We start from the raw sequence: 21,433 nt of genomic DNA, 5'->3' as shown, positions 1-21,433 counted from the left end.
GACTAAATTGTTCTAACTCAAACTCCGGCAAGAATGAGATGTAAAAAGCATTTAAAATATTTATAGATTTATTGAGGAAAGTTTAATATAACTTGCCACTTAATAAGAGTATTCTAAAATGTGGAAATACCATTAGCAGGATTTATTATGTAGAGGAAGGCTTTCATCAATAGCGTGAAACATATTCAATTGCCAGTTCTGGTTTGCAACATTATACCATGTGAAGGCAATGGGAGAAACAAGAACGAGCAGTATCTCATGATTAAAGTAGACAGAGGTTTAAAAGGTAGACTTCCCTGCTCAACAAAATTTGCATTTCCTTGACAACTCCTGAGTTACAATTAGAGTCAGTGCAGCTACTCTCTGTACATGCTCTTCTTCCAACACTGTCAAATGCTTCCCTTCACCCACAGCCTCTTCTCTAGTCCAAACAGTACAAACCTACTTGAGATGCAAGCCACCTGCAGGATTCATGGCGTTGCAGAAGCAGCCCTCTACAAACTGAGGATTAGCTCTTTGAGAAGGGCTGCCCCAGCAGTGATGTTGCCTGATGGTGGTGGCTAAGCTCTGGGGAACTCACACTACTCTTCAAGAGACTCTTTGGTCCCAGAGACTAATCTGCCACACTAATCCAACCCAACTCAAAGCCTCTACTCCTCAGTTCTCACCAACATCAGCTAAAACAAGTGGGAATGACTCTGTGAATCAGGCTTATCAGGTTTCAGTGACAGCACTGTGTATATTAACTTTTTAAATACTACATCCTGGAAGTACTGAAGGCCAGCCAATAACTTTGTTTTTAAAAGCACTTTTTTCTTAAAAATATCTATTTATTTTTGGTTTTGTATGTTTTGGTTTTTTTTCCATGGGTATCTTTTTGTAAAGCCCTTTGTAACTATTGCTGAGTGTGAAATAATGAGGTATTTCAACTCCTTTAATGCAGTTAAATCAAGTCTAAATCTTGTGTACATTTAGGGGATAGATGTCTCAACAAGCCTGTGCTGCACTTGAATCCAGCATGATTCAACAAAAAAGAGGTTTCACAACACTACAGGCACCAGTCACGCACAGTATGCCACAAGAACCATGGTCGAGCTATATGTGAGTCCCATAGCTCAGCTTACTCTTCGCCAACTTTCAACTTCTTATTGGTGCTCGCTTAAACACACAACTGTTCTGCTCCTCACTCCAGAGTGCAAATGACTGATGATAAATATTGATCACCCTACAGTGAAGAACATTTTTCAAATTTCTGGAAATGTTTCCAGCTTGTAGCACAACACCAGTCTGTAAAAACTAAGATGCCTCTTTTACAGTGTGGCAGCTTCCAATAGTTATGTTAAGTATGCACTCGGCTGTCAAAGCCAGACGTTCCTAACTTTACAAGGACTTGGCTGAGACATAACACCAAACGCTGTCTTTGGATGAGAGGTGGCTTCAAAAATAAATAAAGCCTTAAAGCTAAGGAATTATAAACACGCTGCCATGGAGAAAGAGGAAAAGCCCTCAGAACAATTTGTGGCATGTTGTATTTTCAATTCTTTCTCTGCATGACACAAAGACAAGTGTCAAACAACTGGGAAGACGAACAGGGGGATGACAGAGAGGAATGGAAAAAAGAAAGACAGCATTGAGGTGAGAGTGAAGAAGACCATAGGGGAATTTTCCATTGTGTGTGTGTGTGTGTGTCCCGAAGAAGGTCTGTGACACACACTCACACACACGCCAATGCACACATGCATGCACAAGAACATACATTTCAAATACAGTTGCACAAATTCCCACTTATGTACTTCATAAAATATGCATCATACACACATGCAGGTGCACTGTATCGCATGAACGCCTGCAAACAGACACACACACACACGCTCCAGGAATATTTTTCAGCCCGGAGCTGAGGAGATGGAGGAGGGAGGCGTTGTGGCAAAAGAACAAGTTAAACAAAAAGAAAGACAGGAAGAGAGAGAGTCCTGATTCTAACACAATATGAGCTCTGGGATCTACAAACAAACTCGCACTCTGGCACCATGGGGACACAAAAAACAGAATGAAGCATTCTGGGAGGCTGACCCTCCTACTGCCTGCTCTGCTTCAGTCCATGACCGCCTGTTAAATGGGTCTCCTAGCACAACAATACAGACTTTGCCATAGCAATGCTGTCTGTAGATTCACAGGGCAAACTAGTTCACGCTCCTACATTCCATAGGTTGGCTGGAGCCAGCTACCACACCACTCATCACAGTCTTTTTCCTCTGAAAAGCAATACCCACTGAGAAAAAAAAAAAAAAAAAAAAGAGATGCCGAGTCTTTTTGTGAGTAACAAAACAAACTGAACCAAACTGAAGCAGATCTGTGGTAATGGTGAGGGAGGGTTCATGCATTCACGAAGCCTTTCGGGGAACTCCACTTCACTCACCAAACTCTGGAGCTGAGACAACAGAGGTTGATGACTTGGGGCCTGATTTGCAACCCTTGGTAGATATTTGAGGATTCCTCAAAGGACTAGAATAAGACACCCACTTCAAAAGCTCAGTACACTATGTTAGCAGGCGTGACAGACAGAGTCAGTCCACCCACCATTCACCACCCACATCCTCTGTGCCAAGAGAGCTTGTTCCCATCACCATAACTTTTTCTGGTCCATTAAGCCCCATTCTTTCTGGAGATGAAGGCTGAGGCAGCAATAGTTTCAACACTGCTTAATTTCCAAATGGTAAAGATGGTAAATTTGCATTGCTAAAAAAAATTTGATAGGCCCTGTATGTCAAATTACATATACTACGTGCTATACTTTTTGTCCATCTCCACGCTTCAGAGATGCTCCCTTTATAAAAGCACTAGTCAGATACACACCTCCTCTGTAACCTGCAGGAAGGAAGAGGAACCATTCATATAAATGAACAGATATCACACCTGCTTTGGTCCCTGATACTCTCCCCAGATGCTCCATAGTAAAGGAAAACAAGGAAGGCTCACCACAGGAGGCTGACTTTGTCTCCACCAGCTTCACCCTTCGTGTCTCATTACGAATCCTGTCATCTGTCTTGTCCACGAGATGAGCAAGGTCATCAATGATTTCTGCAAGACAAAGAGAGAGAAGGAAAAGAGAAAGGAGAGAAGGTCAATTAAGTTAATTTCTGCTTTGTATTACGCTCCTATCTGCCATTATTAAGACTTCATAGTGTTTTTTTCTTTAATTTCATTACTTAAAAGACCTCCTAATATGTTGTGTGTACTAAATGAAATTACCCTAAATTATAAAATGACAGAATGTCTGCAGAACTTGACATCAGAGCAGTCAGCAACTTCAAAAGGCAGAGGCAGCCAACGCACAGACATGGGTGGTGTTGATGGAGGGAGTGGGCTGTGTGAAAGCACTCCTCGCCCTTTCAAATGGTTTCACTACTTCCTGAATCCATTCTGGATTTAATCATGTCCTTATTGTTCATGAGCTTTAAAGACGCAGGCTCAGGCTTCAGGGACTACGCCTGGGCGTCCAAAAACAGAGAGCGTGTGTTTTGAGTATGTGTGTGTGTGTTTGGCACTGTGGCTGGGGTCCTTCTGTAGGAGTTCCTGACTTGAAGGTCGTCCAGATGGAAGTCTGTGTGATTTGTTGGAGCTAGCCACTGTGTTGACATGACATCTCCAGAGGTCTGGCCCAACAACAAAAACAGATAACTGCTGCAAGATTTCCAAATTCTTGATTTGTTAAGGTTGGGTATTAAAATGTGATATTGGGTTTTGGGAATTGGGGTTTTGACTCATAACCACAATCACAAATGGCAAATGGCAACCCATGACTGACTCTTAAATTCATTGAATAGATTCAGTGAATTTAAGATAAATAAATAAATTCAATTGCATAGATATAGTGAGGTCGGTGTAGCACAACCTTTGACAGATTGTATCTTCTTTTCCTTTTAGGGCAATCTGTAACTATCTCTTACCATTCCAACTTCCATAATGAGACAACACCATGAATAAATGCATGAAGAAATATATGAGCAAAAACCTTCATAACAAAATCACTCATTACTTGTCTTGTTATAAATCAGGAGATTTATTGCTCAAATTGGCTGTTACATCTTGAATGTGCATGTCTGGAGATCTAGATTTGTGGATGGTTATTTATTTCTATTCCAGCAGTGATGATGTGTCCTGTCCAGTAGCCTTCTCAACTGTAAAAGACAAAGCAAAACTCAAAGAAGTGGCTGAACAATAAAGAAGCTAGTAAAACAAACCAAGGCCGAGGTGAAGAAAGGGAAACTCTTCTCAGACTCCTATCAACCTCTGATAAATCGAAGTTTTACAGGAGTAGGAAGCTGAACTCATCCACAAGCTGCAGCTCAATGCCAAGTTAAACAGACTGTACTGTACAGGAATGGAACAACCTTTTATTGCTTCTGCTATACGGCAAAATAGCACTGAGTCTGTATGATCTAAGCTTTTTCTGTTCTCAAAAAACTGGGTTATGTGGCTGAATTCCCACAGGTGTCTGATCGGGGTCATCTGCAGCATTTGTCTTTGTGAGCACAACTGTCTTTGACTCTAGTCGGCTTTAAATTGGACTGGTGAGAAAACATGTTTCCTCAACTAGGAGCCACCACTGCTTGACAAGACAGCATGTGTTTTGGCTGACATTGGATAATTAAGCTGCACAAATAATTAGAGGAAAGAAAATGAGAAGTTGTCAGTCTGGAGGGCTAGAGTGTGACGGGGCAAGGACAAGGGGATGGGAGACGTGAGAGTGCCGTATGTACAGCGTCCCTGAAGACTCCCACATCATCATCTAAGCATCAGGCAACAATTTAGGAGGGGGAAAATCTTCCTTTACTGGCAGGGAAGGGGTGTAGACACTGAACCATTTGTGCCGCGTGCCACTCCAACTAGTCATAAAGGATGTTTTTGGTTTGCTGGTGCCAAGTTTCTTGATTCAGTTCTGGCCCTGCAATAACATCTCAGTTCATTGATGAATTCCCAACCATAGGACATGACCTTCAACTGCAGCTGCAATGAAACGCTGAATTAATTTTTGGACTAGTAGCCCTACAAGGTGCTGGCTTTTCACATCTAAAGTCCTTCAGTTCAGCCTGTTATCAAGTCAAGTTTCTTACAACTTAATTCTCAAATTCTCATAGTAACTTTTGCTTCCATGTATGACAGCCACTGGCCCTGGTTTGGATCTGCCAGACCACAAGCAGGGCCCCGTTTCAGGCAAGGGTTGTTTATTTAAAATGCTATTACACTGGATAAACCTTCAAAGCCACAGTGTGGGAGAGCATGGCATGTGTGCAAACACACACACACAAACATTTCATTTATTGCCAGTTGCTTGAAAATGCATTACAGTATGCATATTTTGCCTCTAATGCACAATGGGCAAAGCATGTCCTCCCTTTAAATCTTAAGTCACAAGTACGGTACCTTTGATTATTTGGAAATTAATGGGAATGTGAGTTATGATTATTTCTATGGCCTTCATTATAAAATCATTGTGGTGACTGGTAGCATGAATCTTTGGCCCTACAGGTTCCTAAAAGTCAAGAATTCATGACAGTAACTCATGTTCATAACTCTGCAGCTTATTAAGCACATTTTTTAACTAAACAAACGGCCAGGGCTGTAGTAGATTTTTTTTTTTTATGTCAAAACAAAATGCTAAACGCTACAGACAAAGAGCTGAACACATAAAAATCACACTCAAAAAAACTATTTCTTAAGTGCTCCCTACCTCCATAACTTCACATAAAACAAAGATGTGTCCAGAATCTGAACAGAGAAACAAATCAAATTAAAAAGTCAGCTCCGAGCTCTGTCTGTGGTGACTGAATGTTTATCAGCATCCTCATGAGCTGATCTTTTGGCTGTGGAATTCCTAATTCTCACTGAATGTATGACACAAAGCCATTGGAAAGCTCTACTTGGATTCAGGGAAATACCATAGTCTTTGTTGTGCACTTCACAACAAACAAAAATAACAACTGAAAATTAGCTGGTGGTTTTGTGAATGGTCATTGTGAAAACAGGAACAGTTATTTGGCAGCCAAGCGGCAGAGCTATCAACAAAGATCTAATGGCTGGCAACCAATTTTGCAGCTCTAAACACTCTGACTATGCAGCGATCTGGGCTAAGCCCTGTGCAACACATGCATTCATTCATAGTGTGAAAAAACTGTGAAACCACTTTAATATGACCGTACATCCAAGATCGAGGCAGGAAACGGAAGGTAAAATCTCTCAAATAAAGTCATGTTTTACCTCAGTTATTTCTAAATGTAAAGACATTGTGAAGCTTATTTTATACTGACTCTGTGCTACTCTGTGTGTGGGCAGTGGTCTAAAATCAAGCAGGTCACTAAAACTGTAAATATAAGGATCTACAGATACATATGGGAGAACAAGCAACTATTTGCATGCAAATTCCATTTTATCATCATTGTGCATCAGCATAATGTAAAATACTAAGTTAACAGCTGCTACCAGGGCACATGATCCTGTGGTACACTGAAGCTCAAAGAGACAGGAACACTAGAACACTCTATTCTGCGTCTCTGCGACCAGCAGTACCTTTTATTTACACCAGAAACAATGTACGTAAAACCTGGCCCTTCTGTGTAGAGGCGTGAGGACCCTGGAGCGCACACACCAATAGGAGACAGATGTTGCTCTCATATGACATCACCTACTCATTCATGCTGCCGACTTTCTGCGTAATCTCAGCGCCATTTCATCTCTGCTCCAATACCCCGCAGTTTCTATATAAACAGGCTGTCTCTGTGGCCATCCGGCTCTCTGGGGACTAACTAGTTACCAGGTCTGTTTCCATCCCCGCCATCAGCGTCATCTGGAACCACGGACAGACACCTACTATCCTCAGGATTGGCTGCTGCTGGTCTGGATTAAATGCTTATTATGTGGCCAAGGCACAAACTGGAAGAAAATACTGAATGGGTTTTTAAGTCACTTGCAGTTTAAAGAGACCACTAGTCCAGGGTGTACACAGGCAGATGAAGCCTTTCCACTTCATTTCTGGGTGTTTACAGCATACACACCCATCAACCTCATAGCTGGACTGAAGGTGTCACAATGACACTATAATGCCACCAGCTGCTGTCTCCTCTTGGCTCAGCTCTTGTAATGCACATGTCATCTTTTGAAGAAGCTGTAATTCCTTTTTGGACACTACCCAAAGCTCATGACCAGCAAATCGAGAGCCACACCTTCAGTACAATGTCTGCATTGCTACTGATGTGGTGCCAAACCACCTGTTGAGCTCATGCCCAATTCTAACCTTACGTACAGACAGAAGATACTTCAACCCCTTCACATGGGACAGTGACTTGCTTCCAACCCAAAGGAAGCAATACGCCGTTTTCCAGCTGATTACCATGGTCAACACAGTCATTATGCACTGAAGGTCATGGTCTGGAGAAGACGACATGAACCACATCACCTGCCAAAAACAGAGATGTAACCCTAAGGCTACCACACTCCATCACACATCTCACCCTCACCTACAGATTCTGTTCAGGAAAACCACAAACAGAACCTGTGCAGCCCAATGAGAGCATGCCTTACTCCCTACAGAGAATGGGACAACAGCTCTCATTGCAATTATACAAGGACCAAATGACTCATAGTAAAGGCCCCGGTTCTCCACACTCAGTAACCCCCAAAAGATACTTCAGGAGACAGGGTCATAAGCCTTCTTAAAGTCCACCCACAGACCAGATGGGCAAACTCTCGTAACTCCTCCTGCATCCTTACAAGGGTAAACAGCTGGTCCACTCTTCCCTGACCAGGATGGAATTTGCATTGCTCCTCCTGAATCAGAGGTTTGACAGTCAGATACCACCACCCCCAGTCTGCCAGTCCACAGACACTGAAGAATATACACTGACTATTAATACAATTTGTGGCTGTTTGGAGAAATTACCCTCATCTTGCAATTTGTCAGCTATCTATATCTGCTACTAGCAACATATCAGAAAATGATGTTAATAGGTCATAAGCAAGGTAGTAATGTTAAAATAGATCAATGTTTATCATAGTATTAATAGATCCTCTGCCAGTGAATATAACAGTGACATGAAACAAGGTCGCAGTGCTGTGTTTTGTCATCTTTGTTTTTTATTCATTATTTCAGTTGCATTTTGCCACCATATGACAAAAGTTGCAGAATTAGACTAAAGTTAAAGTATCAAGGTTTCTAAACCATCCAGGGAGAAATATCATCTGCTGATCTTGATCAGTGCAGATTTTCTGACAAGTCAAACTCCCTTGCAGGAGAGCACCCTCTACCATGAACCCTGCTCCTTTATTAGAACTCATAATGATGATAACCCACCTCATTCAGCAATTAGAGGACTGTCTGATTCAATTAAAAAAAACAACGAAACAAGCCAGATCCAAGGTCATTGAAGAACTGCAGAGCAGTGATACATTGTCCAGATCTACAAAGGCAAGCGGAGGACAAGGATAATGGAAAACACAAATTGTCAGGAGAAAGCACGGACAACGAGCAGGCCCAGATAAAACTTGTAAAAGATACAGAAATACAAGTACACGTTCAAGATTGCGGTTCAGGGATTCGGAAATGTAGCATCCTGTGAGTAATTTCCCCTTGTCTCATCTTTTATGCTGTGATTCTGCCAGAATGCAGAGTCATGTAGCACTGCTAACCCCTGTAAGTACGCAATCAAGACAGTAAAGGATTCTCACCATTTCCTTTACAGATATTCATTGTACCACTTTGGGTGAATGCAACTCTAGCAGGAGTCCTAAACATCCATTCCACAGCAAATCATCATATGATATTATAAAGCCCGAGTCAGATAGCAAATATGCTTGGAAAAGTTATGAGCTGGTCTATATTTTAATTATCAAATTCCTACATGCCAGATCTATACACGCCTCAAGTCTCTGTTTTGCTGACTCATATTTGCAGAGGCTATAGCGGTGGTGGTTTGGGTTGTATGTGTGCATGTGGTTGAGGCACTACCATAAACAGTGACACCCCAGCGTGGCTCCAGGATGTGCTGTATTAACTCTGTGTGTTATTGTAGGACTCATTCCCGGAGTGGGCACAGAGCACAGAGAATATGCTTGTTTTCTCTCACCGATTTAAATGCAATCTGCCTCAGTGGGGCTAATTCTGTTGTGCTTATTCAGGAGATGATTTCTCCTGAGGATATGGAGAAAGAGGAAAGTAAAGACAGACAGTTTTTTCTCTCAACCCTCATCTTCTATCCCTTGTTGTAAAGCATGGGGGGGCTGACCACAACTGTTACCAATTGGCCCTGGTGTGACTGAGGGTAGTGCTCTGTTGCCAACCAAAACACACACATCTCTGGATGCAACTGGAACTTTACTTGGCACACACAGAGGCACTCAGCATGATGATACAACTCAGGGCAATTATAGTATTTACAAGAAGTTGCACAGTTTTGGACGAGTTTCTTTCAACTTATTTCTTTTTTTTCTTCTGCTCTGGGCTGCTTATTGTAAACAAACTCACCCTGAGAGTCTGTGGGAAGTCAGGATTAGGGGGAGTTTCAGCCAGTTTTTAAACCGAGTGCAAAACCCAACAAATCATTTGAATGATTGCTTTAAAAAAAAAAAAAAAAAAGAACTGAAATGAAATGAAGACAAAAAAGGAAATGTGCAATTTTTGTCTGTGGAAGACAAGCCTCAGCATAGAGAGGGTGTTTTTCCTCTCCACTGTGGCCAAGTGCTTGCTCAATGTGGGAACTGGTGGGTTTCTGTCTGTAATATTGTAAGGTCTTGACCTTATCCTGCAAAGGGCCTTGAGATTCTGTATGTTGTGATTTGGTGCTATATAAACTGTATTGATGTGAAGTGAATAGAAATAATCCTAAAAATGTGTTTGGCCAATCTGACATGTTGGAAGCGAAGACACATAAACACAGCAACTTTCTTTTCTTAACAATCCTCTAGCATGACAATAAAAATGTCAGTTTATTTATTCATAATAGGTTTTCTATTTTGGTTTAAATAGTCACACTGGTGACGGATAGTTAATGACTTGATTTCTGCTGTCGTGTCCAACACAGTTCAGAAAAAGCCATTAAATTTTTCAACTAGGGGCCAAGCAGTCATAAAGTGATATATTAGAAATCACTGAATATTATACAGCATTCATCTGAAACTCAACAGGAACATGATGCACAGACCTGTCCACTTAAGTGCATGGTAAACAATGTTGGCTAAAAGGAAAATATAATACATGTAATAAAAATGTTATTTAAAAAATCAACCACATTTGTTTGCCTGCCTGTATCAAATCCCAGCGAAATGGAAGTGGTAATATCCAAAGATCAGAGCAGGCAGCCAGCACATATGTAAACATTGCCTCCCATCAGACAACTCACTAATCTGTGCTTTATGTGAAAAACGATATAGACCTTAGGCTGCAAGTAAATCCATCCCTGTGTAGTATATCAACTTATGGCATCTACCCTGTTTTTGTGTGTGTTTTGTGCACATATGTCCCGGTTTGGTTTGTAAGGACATCGTCATACACACAATTTTCCCTCCCAACATCTGGCCTTCTGAAGTGCTGGGCCACATGTGTACAGATTAGTCTCACTGCTGGACACCCCCCCACCCCCTCCCCAATGAATCCATGAGTTCCTGAATTCCTCCAAATGGACTGACAGGCTCCCCTGGTCAACACGTTGGGGGTAAGATATCCTGTATTGCATCATTAGACATTTTCTCCTTCAAGGGAGGCGGCTAGCTGAGTGATGATATATGTCTTGCTTTATGTAGCTTATGCTATGGTCACACTTGCCAATGATCAAAGTATAGTATTGTTATTCATATTGTGTGGCAATGTGCTCTTTCAATGAAAACTTTGTCTTGGCACTGGCTTTGTCAACGTTGGACTAAACGTAACTTTACAACTCCAGCAGGAGAGGTTGTAGCCTGCTGACAGATGCAAGCCTCTGAATATTCATGTGGAGCAGTACTGATGCCGTTACACCAGGGCCAAGCAGTTATTTGAGTATCTGGCTACACGCTCTACAATAAATCAGAATCAAGCATTCTCACTGATAGTGGTATAAATCCAAATGTACATGATGAACTTGAAACAGGTCCCTCACACATGCAGCGTGAAGTTTCACCACACTACATGATGACAGAACAAACTGTGCTTTATACAGCTTTGATGTGAGGACTTGGCTTCCATCACAAAAACTGACAAATTACAAACAAATCAAATAAAAACTGAATCTTAAGAGGACTTTAAGGGTCTATAACTATCTGGAACAGAGGTGACCACTTTGACTACCATTACATGTGTGGCCCCCATATTTCCAGCCTTAATCCTTACCATTTGTGTGCCAATTTGAAACTGAAACCGGCTGTGTGTCCAGAGACAGTTTCACCTCTCTAACCCTGCTACGTTTACCCCAAGATCCATCATCGCGCATGATGGACACCAAAAAGAATGACCAGCTGATGAATGACTTTCTCAAAGTTGAACCTCCAATCGAAAGAACACACTTCAAAGAAAAGCACATGAATTGAGGGAAACCTGCACACTAGTTCAGTTTTAGCACGTACAGACCATTGGGTTTGCACTTGCTAGATTCCAAAGAGAAGGTCAATGTGAGTTATGGGAACGCAGTCCGCCATAGTTCTGTGGGAGGAGTACATTGCGATTCTCCCATTCACACACATATGCATGCATTCAGATACATATTGTGTTATAAGACATGCTTCTGGAGGTCTGTAGCCCAACTGCCTGGGAATCAAACATTCCATCACGTCACAATTTGTGTAGTAATTATAGGGTCAGTGGGAAAATGTAGACATTTGACAAAATTCTTTTCTATATGTCTTCCTTCCTATAGTTATTATGCTCCAACGCATCACTGGGCTCAGACAGAATAATTCAATTTATCCTTGAACAGAGGAAATCTGGGCCTTTTCAGAAGCACTGCATGGCTAGAACACCACTGAAGCTTTTTCAAACAACCTGGCTTCTTAAAGTCTGCAAAGACTGGAAATGATCAGCCCTGTGCACATAAACAAAAAAACAAGTGAGTCAGACTGTCATCTTATGATACCGGCTGAATAAAAACAAAAGCCCATCAACAGAATAAGACAGGCATGTGTTGAGCGTAATAGGGTTTAGTAATTATGACCTCGGGCTGTTCAAGACAGCTGGAAATCATCAATATAATGTGCAAAATTAATTCCAATCAAACCCATAATGTTATCCACAAATAAATAGAAACAAAACCTTGAAGAAGGAAAAGAGTAAAAGTAATGAGGAGACCTTCTAATACCACTGATTTTCGGACTGATGCAGCTATTTTTGGGTGGGGCCACCAGATTCGGCAACTCTATATGGCCTTGCATCACTCAACAGTAAATACAATGAGCATGAAGTGACGTTACTAGTCCATCACATACCATTAATGCACAAGTGCTCAGCTCTGTCATTTTAGAATAAAAGAAAACAAGGCTTTAAAAACATAAAAACACAGTGAAACACCAACAGCAATGAGGAGAAGTCTGATCATTACTAGGCTTTCTGCCATTACCCCTCTTATGGCCAGGTGCCACCGAACAATGTGTGCGTGATGAGCATGAGGGTGCCAGCAGCAGCAGCGGCGGCGGCGGCGGCGGCAGCAGTGTGAGGCAGGGACCACCCTGTCACTGGCACAGCACCTTCAAACCAGCCGCTGTTACACTTCATCACTACCATCACACTTCATTAGCAGGGACACCCAAGAGAGTGGGTGGCATAGTGAAATGTTAAGAGCTAATAAAAAAATTGAAACAATAGGTTTGATCGGCCGAGACTCAAAGGACATGAGAACAGTCAAGTACCAACAGGATTTCAGCACATTTACCAGTGTATCTTCAGCTGTAGTGCCACAGCTGTATATCAATACCCACAGAAGCTCTATAGAAACTCATTTTAGGCATTCATGTGATAAGAATAGACACTTATCCTGGTACTATCCTTCTACAACAGTGCATTTCATGACTGAGTGATTTTCCTGCTGCAAACAGAAATTCTAGTTGATTACAACACATTTTACCTTCAACAAACTGGAAGACCAGTTTGACTTTAAAACAAACTGGTATATTTATCATTCAGTCAGATTAACAATCATACAACAAAGTGACAATTTTGGGTTTGCATTTGTTTAAAAATAACAAAATAACAAGTAAATAAACAATAATAATAAATAAAAGTTTGTTGTCAATTATGTTTGGGCTATTTTGTTATGTAAATCAGAATCGCAAAAATGTAAATGAAAAAAACGAGATTATTAAAAAGCAGGTCGTAGCGATTAATCTAAAACTGCTGCCGTTTGAATTTAAGCATTTTTTCAATAACATTAAATATTAGTTTTCACAATCATGACTGAGGTGTAAACAGATTGTTAAAAAGACAAAGAAAAGAGAAACATCAGGAATTTATCACTAACTGTGTTTTAATTGAAATAATCTGAGTCTAATAACTCAACATCCCCCATGGTGAGTGGAGCTTCCCGGCAATAAGCAGGCTGGCCTGCCAACTGACTGACTGACTGAGGAGTTATGGAGGGACTTTGATCTTCATGCCAGACCCTGTTTCACTCATAATGCACTCACAAGCATGGAGACACGTATGCTCTCACGCACACTGACACAAACGCTGACACAAACACATATGCATACGCACTCTGCTCTAAGAGCACTATCGAGACAGGAACACTCCAAATAGAGGAAGGTGCGTGCGCGCGCGCACACACACACACAAACACACACCTGCGCACACGCTTCCCAGATGTGACAGGCTTCCGACAAGCACTCATGTCGCAGACTGAAGAGGACTCATCTCCACAGTGTTAACCCACAGTGCTGTGCAAAAGGGGGAACAGGAGCAGTAACAGAGCTCTATCGCTCCTGATAGAGATGTTTTATTGTGGAAAAGAGAGTTCAGGGCCAGCTGGTATTTATCTGCTGAAGATCACTGGGGATGCGGAACATGAAACATCACCACGTTGTTGTTCAGCCTGGAAAACTCTCAGATAAGGTGGGATCAAATCTGGACTTTATTTTGGATCATACACTGTGCATGAGTTTCCTTTTGAGAACTCTTTCAATGGGGATCTTAAGTTCAAAGTCCTAATTAGTGGCACCACTGATAGAGAGGTCTATCAGTGGCTAGAAAACAAAAGGAGGAGATTATAGAAAGATAACGAGCAGGTCAAACCACCCTCTTAAAGGACACTTCAAACAAAATTCAAGTGTTATGATCTCTTTGAACATCATCTCATTTAGACATGGCAGAAGAGTTTTATGGAGACCTGAACTGTTGTTTCGAAGCCTCACAAGATTGCAGGACTTGCAGCTGAACAGCACTTTGTAATGTAAAAGTTTGAATAAGCAAAGAGCAGGTTACTAGCGACAATTATTCTTCTACTGCAAGAGTGTGCGGGAGAAACAGGAAGTGCATAATTTGGTCAATTAGGGAATTATGGCAATAAATCCAAATCTAAGCTCAACCTGCTTTAAGTGCTTTACATTACATATGCATCCCACAGCCTGTTTTGACCTTGTATCAATTATCTCTACCAGTTGTGCACAATTTTGTGCACCCAGTGCTAATTATATTTTCTCCTTCTAATACAAGACCTATGATACACTCAAATACACAGTGACTTATTTGAATTAGAAATTGACAAAGACAGAGGTGGGAACTCTTGGCATACCAGGGAGGCACATGAGATGCACGTAATTGCTGAAAATCTTAGAGAGTATGTGGTGGATTTAGGATAATTACGCTCTACACATGGAGGCCAGGATAAATGTTTGGCCAATAGCATGGCTGAAACAACTTCCCATCCTGAGAGGAAACAGCCTCCCACAAAGCCTGCAGACAGCTAGGAATGGTGCAGGGCACTAAGCAAACAGTGAAAATATGACGCAGAGACCGCATGCTCCACTGAGGGTCACATGCTCTGAAAAACACAGCTGGTTACTCAGACACTTAGACACAGAGAGTAAAACCTCTGCAAGAACCATGAATGAATGACACACACCAACAATACAATACAAGTCTCATACAGTCCAATGGTGCACTACACGCTGCAGCCATTTAAACAGCTGCACCTACAGCTGTCATGCAATTACCCAGCTCCTCCATCTGATGAGCAAAAAGGAGGAGGCGCTGATTACTTGAGGTAAGAAAGAAGAAACCTCCTCAGAGGAATTAAACAAATGCACAAATCCTGTGTGAGATCCTATGACTCGCTCTTCATCCGCCCTGACCTTGGATCACTCCAGAACCACAACACATCTATCTCTCAGAAGAGAAAGCACAAAGCCATGAATCATTTCATTTAGGTAGGTATAAACACAGAGTTTCACTGAGGACCGTAACTGGTGCCCCACCAGTCCCTCTGCTGCCCACTAGTGGGTTCATGTGTGGGCTGCATGAAGGAACAGAAACGACAGCTCTTGATTTTAACTTATGATTCTTTCGATTTTAATTTAAATTTTACAGTTTGTGAAAAAGAATATTTAACTATAGCAGCAGGAACAACTTTTATTTTCAATTTTCCAATGATTATAAATGGACTATATTAAGTAAAAATTAGTCTCTTATAGGACATTGTCAGGTATGTGTGTTAGTGCTGAAGAGCTCATAACATGAATGGATATTTTTCACTTGGAACACAAACAAAAATGGCAAAAATATTAAAAAACTTCCCACAAAATTATATTAAAAAAAACAATATCAGTCTCATCTTTGTATACCTCTTATTATTTTCTTTGTGTGTGTTTGTGTGTGTTCATCCTCTCGAGTGTGGACAGTGAAGGTTTACGCCCACAGTCAAACACTTACAGCAGAGCCTGTCTCAAATGTGTAATAATAGCAAGTTGGAAACAAAACAGGAGACTGGTTTTAAGCCAAGAGTGAAACAGATGAGAATGATTAGATAACAAATCAAAAGCCTTTTTTAAGGGCACGTGTTTGTTCAAGCAGCACAGATCAGGTCAGTGCTTATAACACTAAAAACAGACATCAACACTTTACACAAAAAAAGAGGCCAATAAAGGGCCTCCTGTTTTATTTGTGAGGCAAACCCAGGTTTCAAAGAGTCTTTTGCCTTTTGTCTAGAGGGCTTCTCATCCTTAGTTTGGTCTGTAGATAGTGTCTGATTGCATACATGCAGTGTTATCAGATGAAGGATTAAATGGATGGGGAGTAAAGAATTTCCCACTTGAAAGGTGACACAGTTTTACAGCATGATTAAAGACTTGTAACAGTTTCCAGTGGTATGAATATGTACAGTATCACTTTGAAGGTTCGGTGGGATAGGTTAAGCTTTTTCTTAAAGACCCACTTCTGTGGAATACCTCTTCAATGCAATAACAATATACGGTAAATGTTATGCCTACAAAAACCACAGTAAAAGAAAACTAAATATATAAAACTTGAGTGAGCAGGTATCACAAAAGAAGATGAGATCAGCTTGTGCTAAGCACTCATACCAAATCAGACACTTGGTGGAGAATAAACAAACACAGACACATGTATGTAGGTAAACACAGACTGCACAAGCTGTTGAAGTTTTTTTTGGACAATCATTACAACTGTTGTTGGCTGCCTTGTCTGGATTTTGCTCTACAAATAAATATTATTCGCTCCGTTAAAAATCTGTTTTGAAAATATTATTTCCTTCTACCTCAGTCCCTTCCTGTCTTTGCACCTCAATCAAAAGCCTTTGAGTTCCTCATAAGTGCATTGAGTGAATTTGCTTATGTCATTTTTCTTTACTTTCCTTCCGAGTTCCTCAACTCTTCCTCCCCTTCCTCATCCTCCTTCCATCTCTCTCCCTCACTGTACAAGAAATCTTAGACTCCTTTGCCTTACTGCCTTTGCATAGTGCATCTGTAAGATTAGCCCACCCTGCTTCCTACCACACTCAATGTGTGTGTGTGTGTGTGTGTGTGTGTGTGTGTGTGAGGTCTTGCACTGACGTCTACCTCGAGCTTCATCCCGCCTCACATTGGCCAGCGGCCTCTGAGCTCCTCATGCAGATATAAATGTGGCCTGTGTGCCAATCACAACCTGACAACATGTGCTGGACATGTGGTGTACACTTTCAGTACAAACACAGTGATCTCACTCTCAGACAAGGCACTTACACTCCCATATATCCACACTCATCTCGGTGATCACAGACACACACACTGACTGTGTGTGTCTGTGATCACCGAGATGAGTGTGACGGCAGCTAAACTTATATACAGATGTATATATGTGCGCTTGCACACACACATAAACACATAAAAATACCCAGCAGATGAAGGTGCAAACTTCCCCCTGTGCTTAAATGGGAACCACGTGCTGGCTTTGGATTGAAGCAGACTTAGTAAAGTAAGTCCTTCCACTCATTATTCGGGATGACCCATGCTACCCTGAGGCTGAGGGGAACGCAAGGCAGCTCTGCGCTCGTTGGCCCTTTGAACACGGCCTCCAAACCGGAGCGGTTAGCAATTAAATAAACACAGGGGGAGATTTGTTCCCGCTGTCACTTGCGTTAGCCAAAAAGAACCTGCCGGGCCAAGCCTGAGTCAGTCTAAGGTACCATTAAATGGCAGGGAATCCTTTGCCCAGAGCCAAAGCAACTGGCAGTTGAAATTGCAGAGGTTCCCAACCACCAATACCACCAACACATACGGCTAATGTGCTTCCCGAGGACAAATCTGCCCGCAAAAGCTCTCCAGGGAAAAATTACAGCACGGTATCAACATCAGTTTGCCGTTAAATTGTACACATACCACACGCACAAGGCAATTCTCCACAAAAAGAAAAAAAACATAGCAGTGGCTTGGCTCTGCAAAGAAAATGTAGTCAAATCATAACATCCTCCTTTTGAGCAGGTAATTCAATGAGGTAATGCTGAACAGTAGACACTGTATAACAGCTGGAACTTCATATTCTTCATATGACTGATGCATTTCTTCACACTGTGACACAATGATGGCTCTCCTATACCTTTTACAGTAATAATGTAGGATTTTCCAAATGATTCCTATGAGGACAGTAGTAAAAATGGCAGTGATGTAACCTGGCAAGTTACGTAAAGATTATTATAGAGAAGGCAAACACACATCTGTAATTTAACTGTAATGAAGGTTTATTATAATTAAGATGTATAATAATGTTTTCAATACAGTTAGAGTTCAAACAGCTTATGTGTCCCATTGTATTAAAGAGGTTTGGGCAAAAATGATGCATCCCCTTGCAAAGTACCAATAACCTTAAGTACAGCTACAAATGACCAGATCATGGAGCACATGAATGAAGTTGTGTTACATATTTCTCTTTATGAGTCATAACTCCTTAACAAGTTTACTGTAATACTGGTGGTAAAATGACATGGTGGTCTGTAATACCTGACTGCACTGGCTTCCTTTGATCTATGCTTCAAAGTAATTAAATGACTTACTACAAGTCCATATAAAGCATTAAAATCACTGCAGTATTAACATTAGCTTCTTGCATCTCCAATAAAAATATGATTTATATGTTGTAAATATTTTCCCAACCTAAGTTCACAGTAGGTTCTGCTGTAAAAGAAGTTCTTGAACCTAAGCTGTTTAGGATGACTGAAATCATGCATCTTGTCCAATAGCTGATGTGTGGATGGTTAATAGATTAATATCACTGATATAAGATTAATTTAATAGATAATAATAGATTGTATGGCATTCCAGAGTCTATGGTTAGAGAGCATCACAGGAGAATCCATAATGTCGGCTAAACCCCCTTTAATGTCTACTAAAATGGTATAAAAACAAAGACCAAACCCTTCAAAGAACACACACAGTCCTTAAAGTGTCTGTTTCCAAGTGGTGTGTCATCTTGCTTAAAAGACAGTGGTGGGAAAGAACCAGTGAAATCATACCTCTCTGGACTTTTTTCCTTCCTTATTAGTGTATGCGTTCTCAGGAATAATGCACAATTGATAGTTTGTGAAAAACCCTGCAACTGCCAGCATGATGGTCAGGCATGTTGTGGATGTGGAGGATGGATGGTGTGAGGGAGTGGAAGGGAAACAACCTCGCCCAGTCTCTACACAGCCCTGTCGGTGGACATCAGGATGTGATCCAGGTCTGCAGATGAGCTGAGCAGATCTGATCACACCTCACTCCTGCATCATCCTGTATCCTGGGCTTCTTTAGAGGTGAGAGTATATATATATATATATATATATATATATATATATACTCTCACCTCTATATATATATGTATATATGTGTGTGTGTGTGTGTGTGTGTGTGTGTGTGTGTGTGTGTTGTCTGTGCGTGTGAGAAAGAGAGTGAAGTTAAGAGCATGAGAGAATATAAGGGTTTCAAGTGGTCAGACAAAATCTCTCACCATTAAATGGGTTTTCACTGCAAGGCTGCAAATAAAGACAGCGAGCCACATCCTTTAGCATCTCAGCAGGCAGACATTTTTAACATCCCAATAACCAAGACAAAATCATCAGACAACAATGTCCTATCACGTCATTAGTGAAACGGACTCTGTGATCATCTTTATTTCTAGATTCAAAACTAATTTATTCTCTATATCCTCTGGTGTCATTAAAGGCAGCTTATTCAAGGAAAGAGGTAGTGCAGTTTAGCCAACACTAAGGCACAGCATCCAGCAGTTGTAGTATTTTTAGAATGATATAATTCTCTACTTCTCTTTAGAGAGAGGCAAGATGCAATAACTGTCTTAAATATGGGGATAACGGTGCGCATTTTCAGTGAAAAAAGTGAAATTATGTAAATGAAAAAATCAAATTCCTTCTGTCTTGAAAATAAGATGCCTAAAGCATTGTGAGAATTAAAAAACAACAGACTCAATAACTGCGGTCATTTGTCTAATTTATTTGCTGAAAAAAAACATGTCAGCAAAATAGCTGCATTCTAAATTGTTTTTTGGAGGGGGTGTGTTGGCATCAGTGTTGAGTCGACCAGACTTAAATAAGAGATTTCTCCTCTGCCATTTCAAGCTAAAATCACCCCAAAGAAACATTAGTTCCCACAAACATGCAGAGTCAGGATCATTTGATCCACAGAGCTGTGGGGTAGATGGTTCTTAATGTACTATAATATCGCTTACACAACAGGACAGAAAAACATCCAGAAAGGAGTCACCATGGTCCATGAAATTGTGATGAACTTTGTAGCATTTCTCTATAGCTCTATACATTCTGCATGTTTTCAAAGCTGCTTGCTTTAATCTGTAAACCACTTTCAACCTCAGATCTCAAGATGCAGTCACCTGCTTCTCTGTGTGTGTTAGGCTGTGCAGATTATTAGTGCTATAAAATAAATAATTCTATAAATAAGACAGAATATATGCAAAGAGCTTATGAGAATGTGCTTCCTGTTTTGATAAATAGTCAGAAGAATCTTCACCATTGTTTTGCTTTTCAATACTCGGATGCTTGGCATCAATTGGCACAGAAGTTGTTTGGCCAAAAATCAAAGCTGTTGATCCTTTATCATCCATTAGCATTATCAATGACTGAAGGTGTTTCTGTTGGGATTTCAGTCTGAGCAGAGATCATATTGTATGGAATGGCTGCTCTCAGTAACATTAAACATTTGTTTTATTGTAACATTGACAACTCACAGTCTTAAACCAAGTCAAAAAGTCGTACAGCGTGTCTCCACCATCACTCTCCTTTACCACTGCCACACACCACTTCTCTAGTCTAGTCTAAGAATTTCTGCCACTGGCTTTGTGATGTGGGGCCTTTCCTGCTAACAACTGTCACTGGCACACATTTGTTCCAGATGGATCAAGATAAATCAAAGCCATGATCTGGCAACAAAGACTGCAGCTTGTAGAGCAGAAAACCATGATGCATGGAAACGTCACAGTGTGAAAGCCTCCTACATGTTATTATTTATTAGAAATAAATGACATAAGAATGAGGAAATGACTCTTATTCTTCTTCCTGAGTTTTTTTGTTAAAGAATCCCAAAAAGAAGCCACTGAATGTATATGTTAGTATATCATAAAATACATGTAAAATATAAATTCACAGATTCAACCCTTATATTTATCTTTAATAACCTATGTTTATACTCTTTATTGATATCTGAGATCTTGTAAATCGTGACCATTTCCTGAGCAAACAGGACATTCAAGATATCGGAAACACAGAATATATATGATACTTTCATACAAAAAGGAGCCCTAATGCTTACAGCATATGGAGTGACCTTAATAATCAATGCCAGGTGTGACTACATTCTCTCCATTGTCACTGAATAACATTTCTTTTAAATAAGAAGTGAATGTGTGATGGAAAATCCACCACTGGCACTGCGCCATCTAGTCACAAAAACCACATAAGGAAACATTCAGGCAACCTTTTCTTGT

The 21,433-nt window shown here is 40.8% G+C and overlaps 1 protein-coding gene across 1 annotated transcript in view; it reads right to left on the bottom strand.

Moving 5' to 3' along the window:
• stx8 (syntaxin 8) overlaps window positions 1-21,433 on the bottom strand; it is a 41,029-nt gene that overhangs the window by 5,424 nt on the left and 14,172 nt on the right. The window contains exon 7 of the mRNA XM_071503764.1: window positions 2,980-3,081. Within this exon, the coding sequence (XP_071359865.1) occupies window positions 2,980-3,081 (102 nt within the window). The remainder of the gene's footprint in view (window positions 1-2,979; window positions 3,082-21,433) is intronic.

This window comes from Trachinotus anak, unplaced genomic scaffold, assembly GCF_046630095.1.
Source record: "Trachinotus anak isolate AG129_WGS33_773 ecotype Australia unplaced genomic scaffold, CSIRO_AGI_Tana_v1 ptg000019l, whole genome shotgun sequence".
NCBI lineage: Eukaryota > Metazoa > Chordata > Actinopteri > Carangiformes > Carangidae > Trachinotus > Trachinotus anak.
Note: the sequence above shows the minus strand (reverse complement) of the source record. Positions and strands in the feature narration are given on the sequence as shown.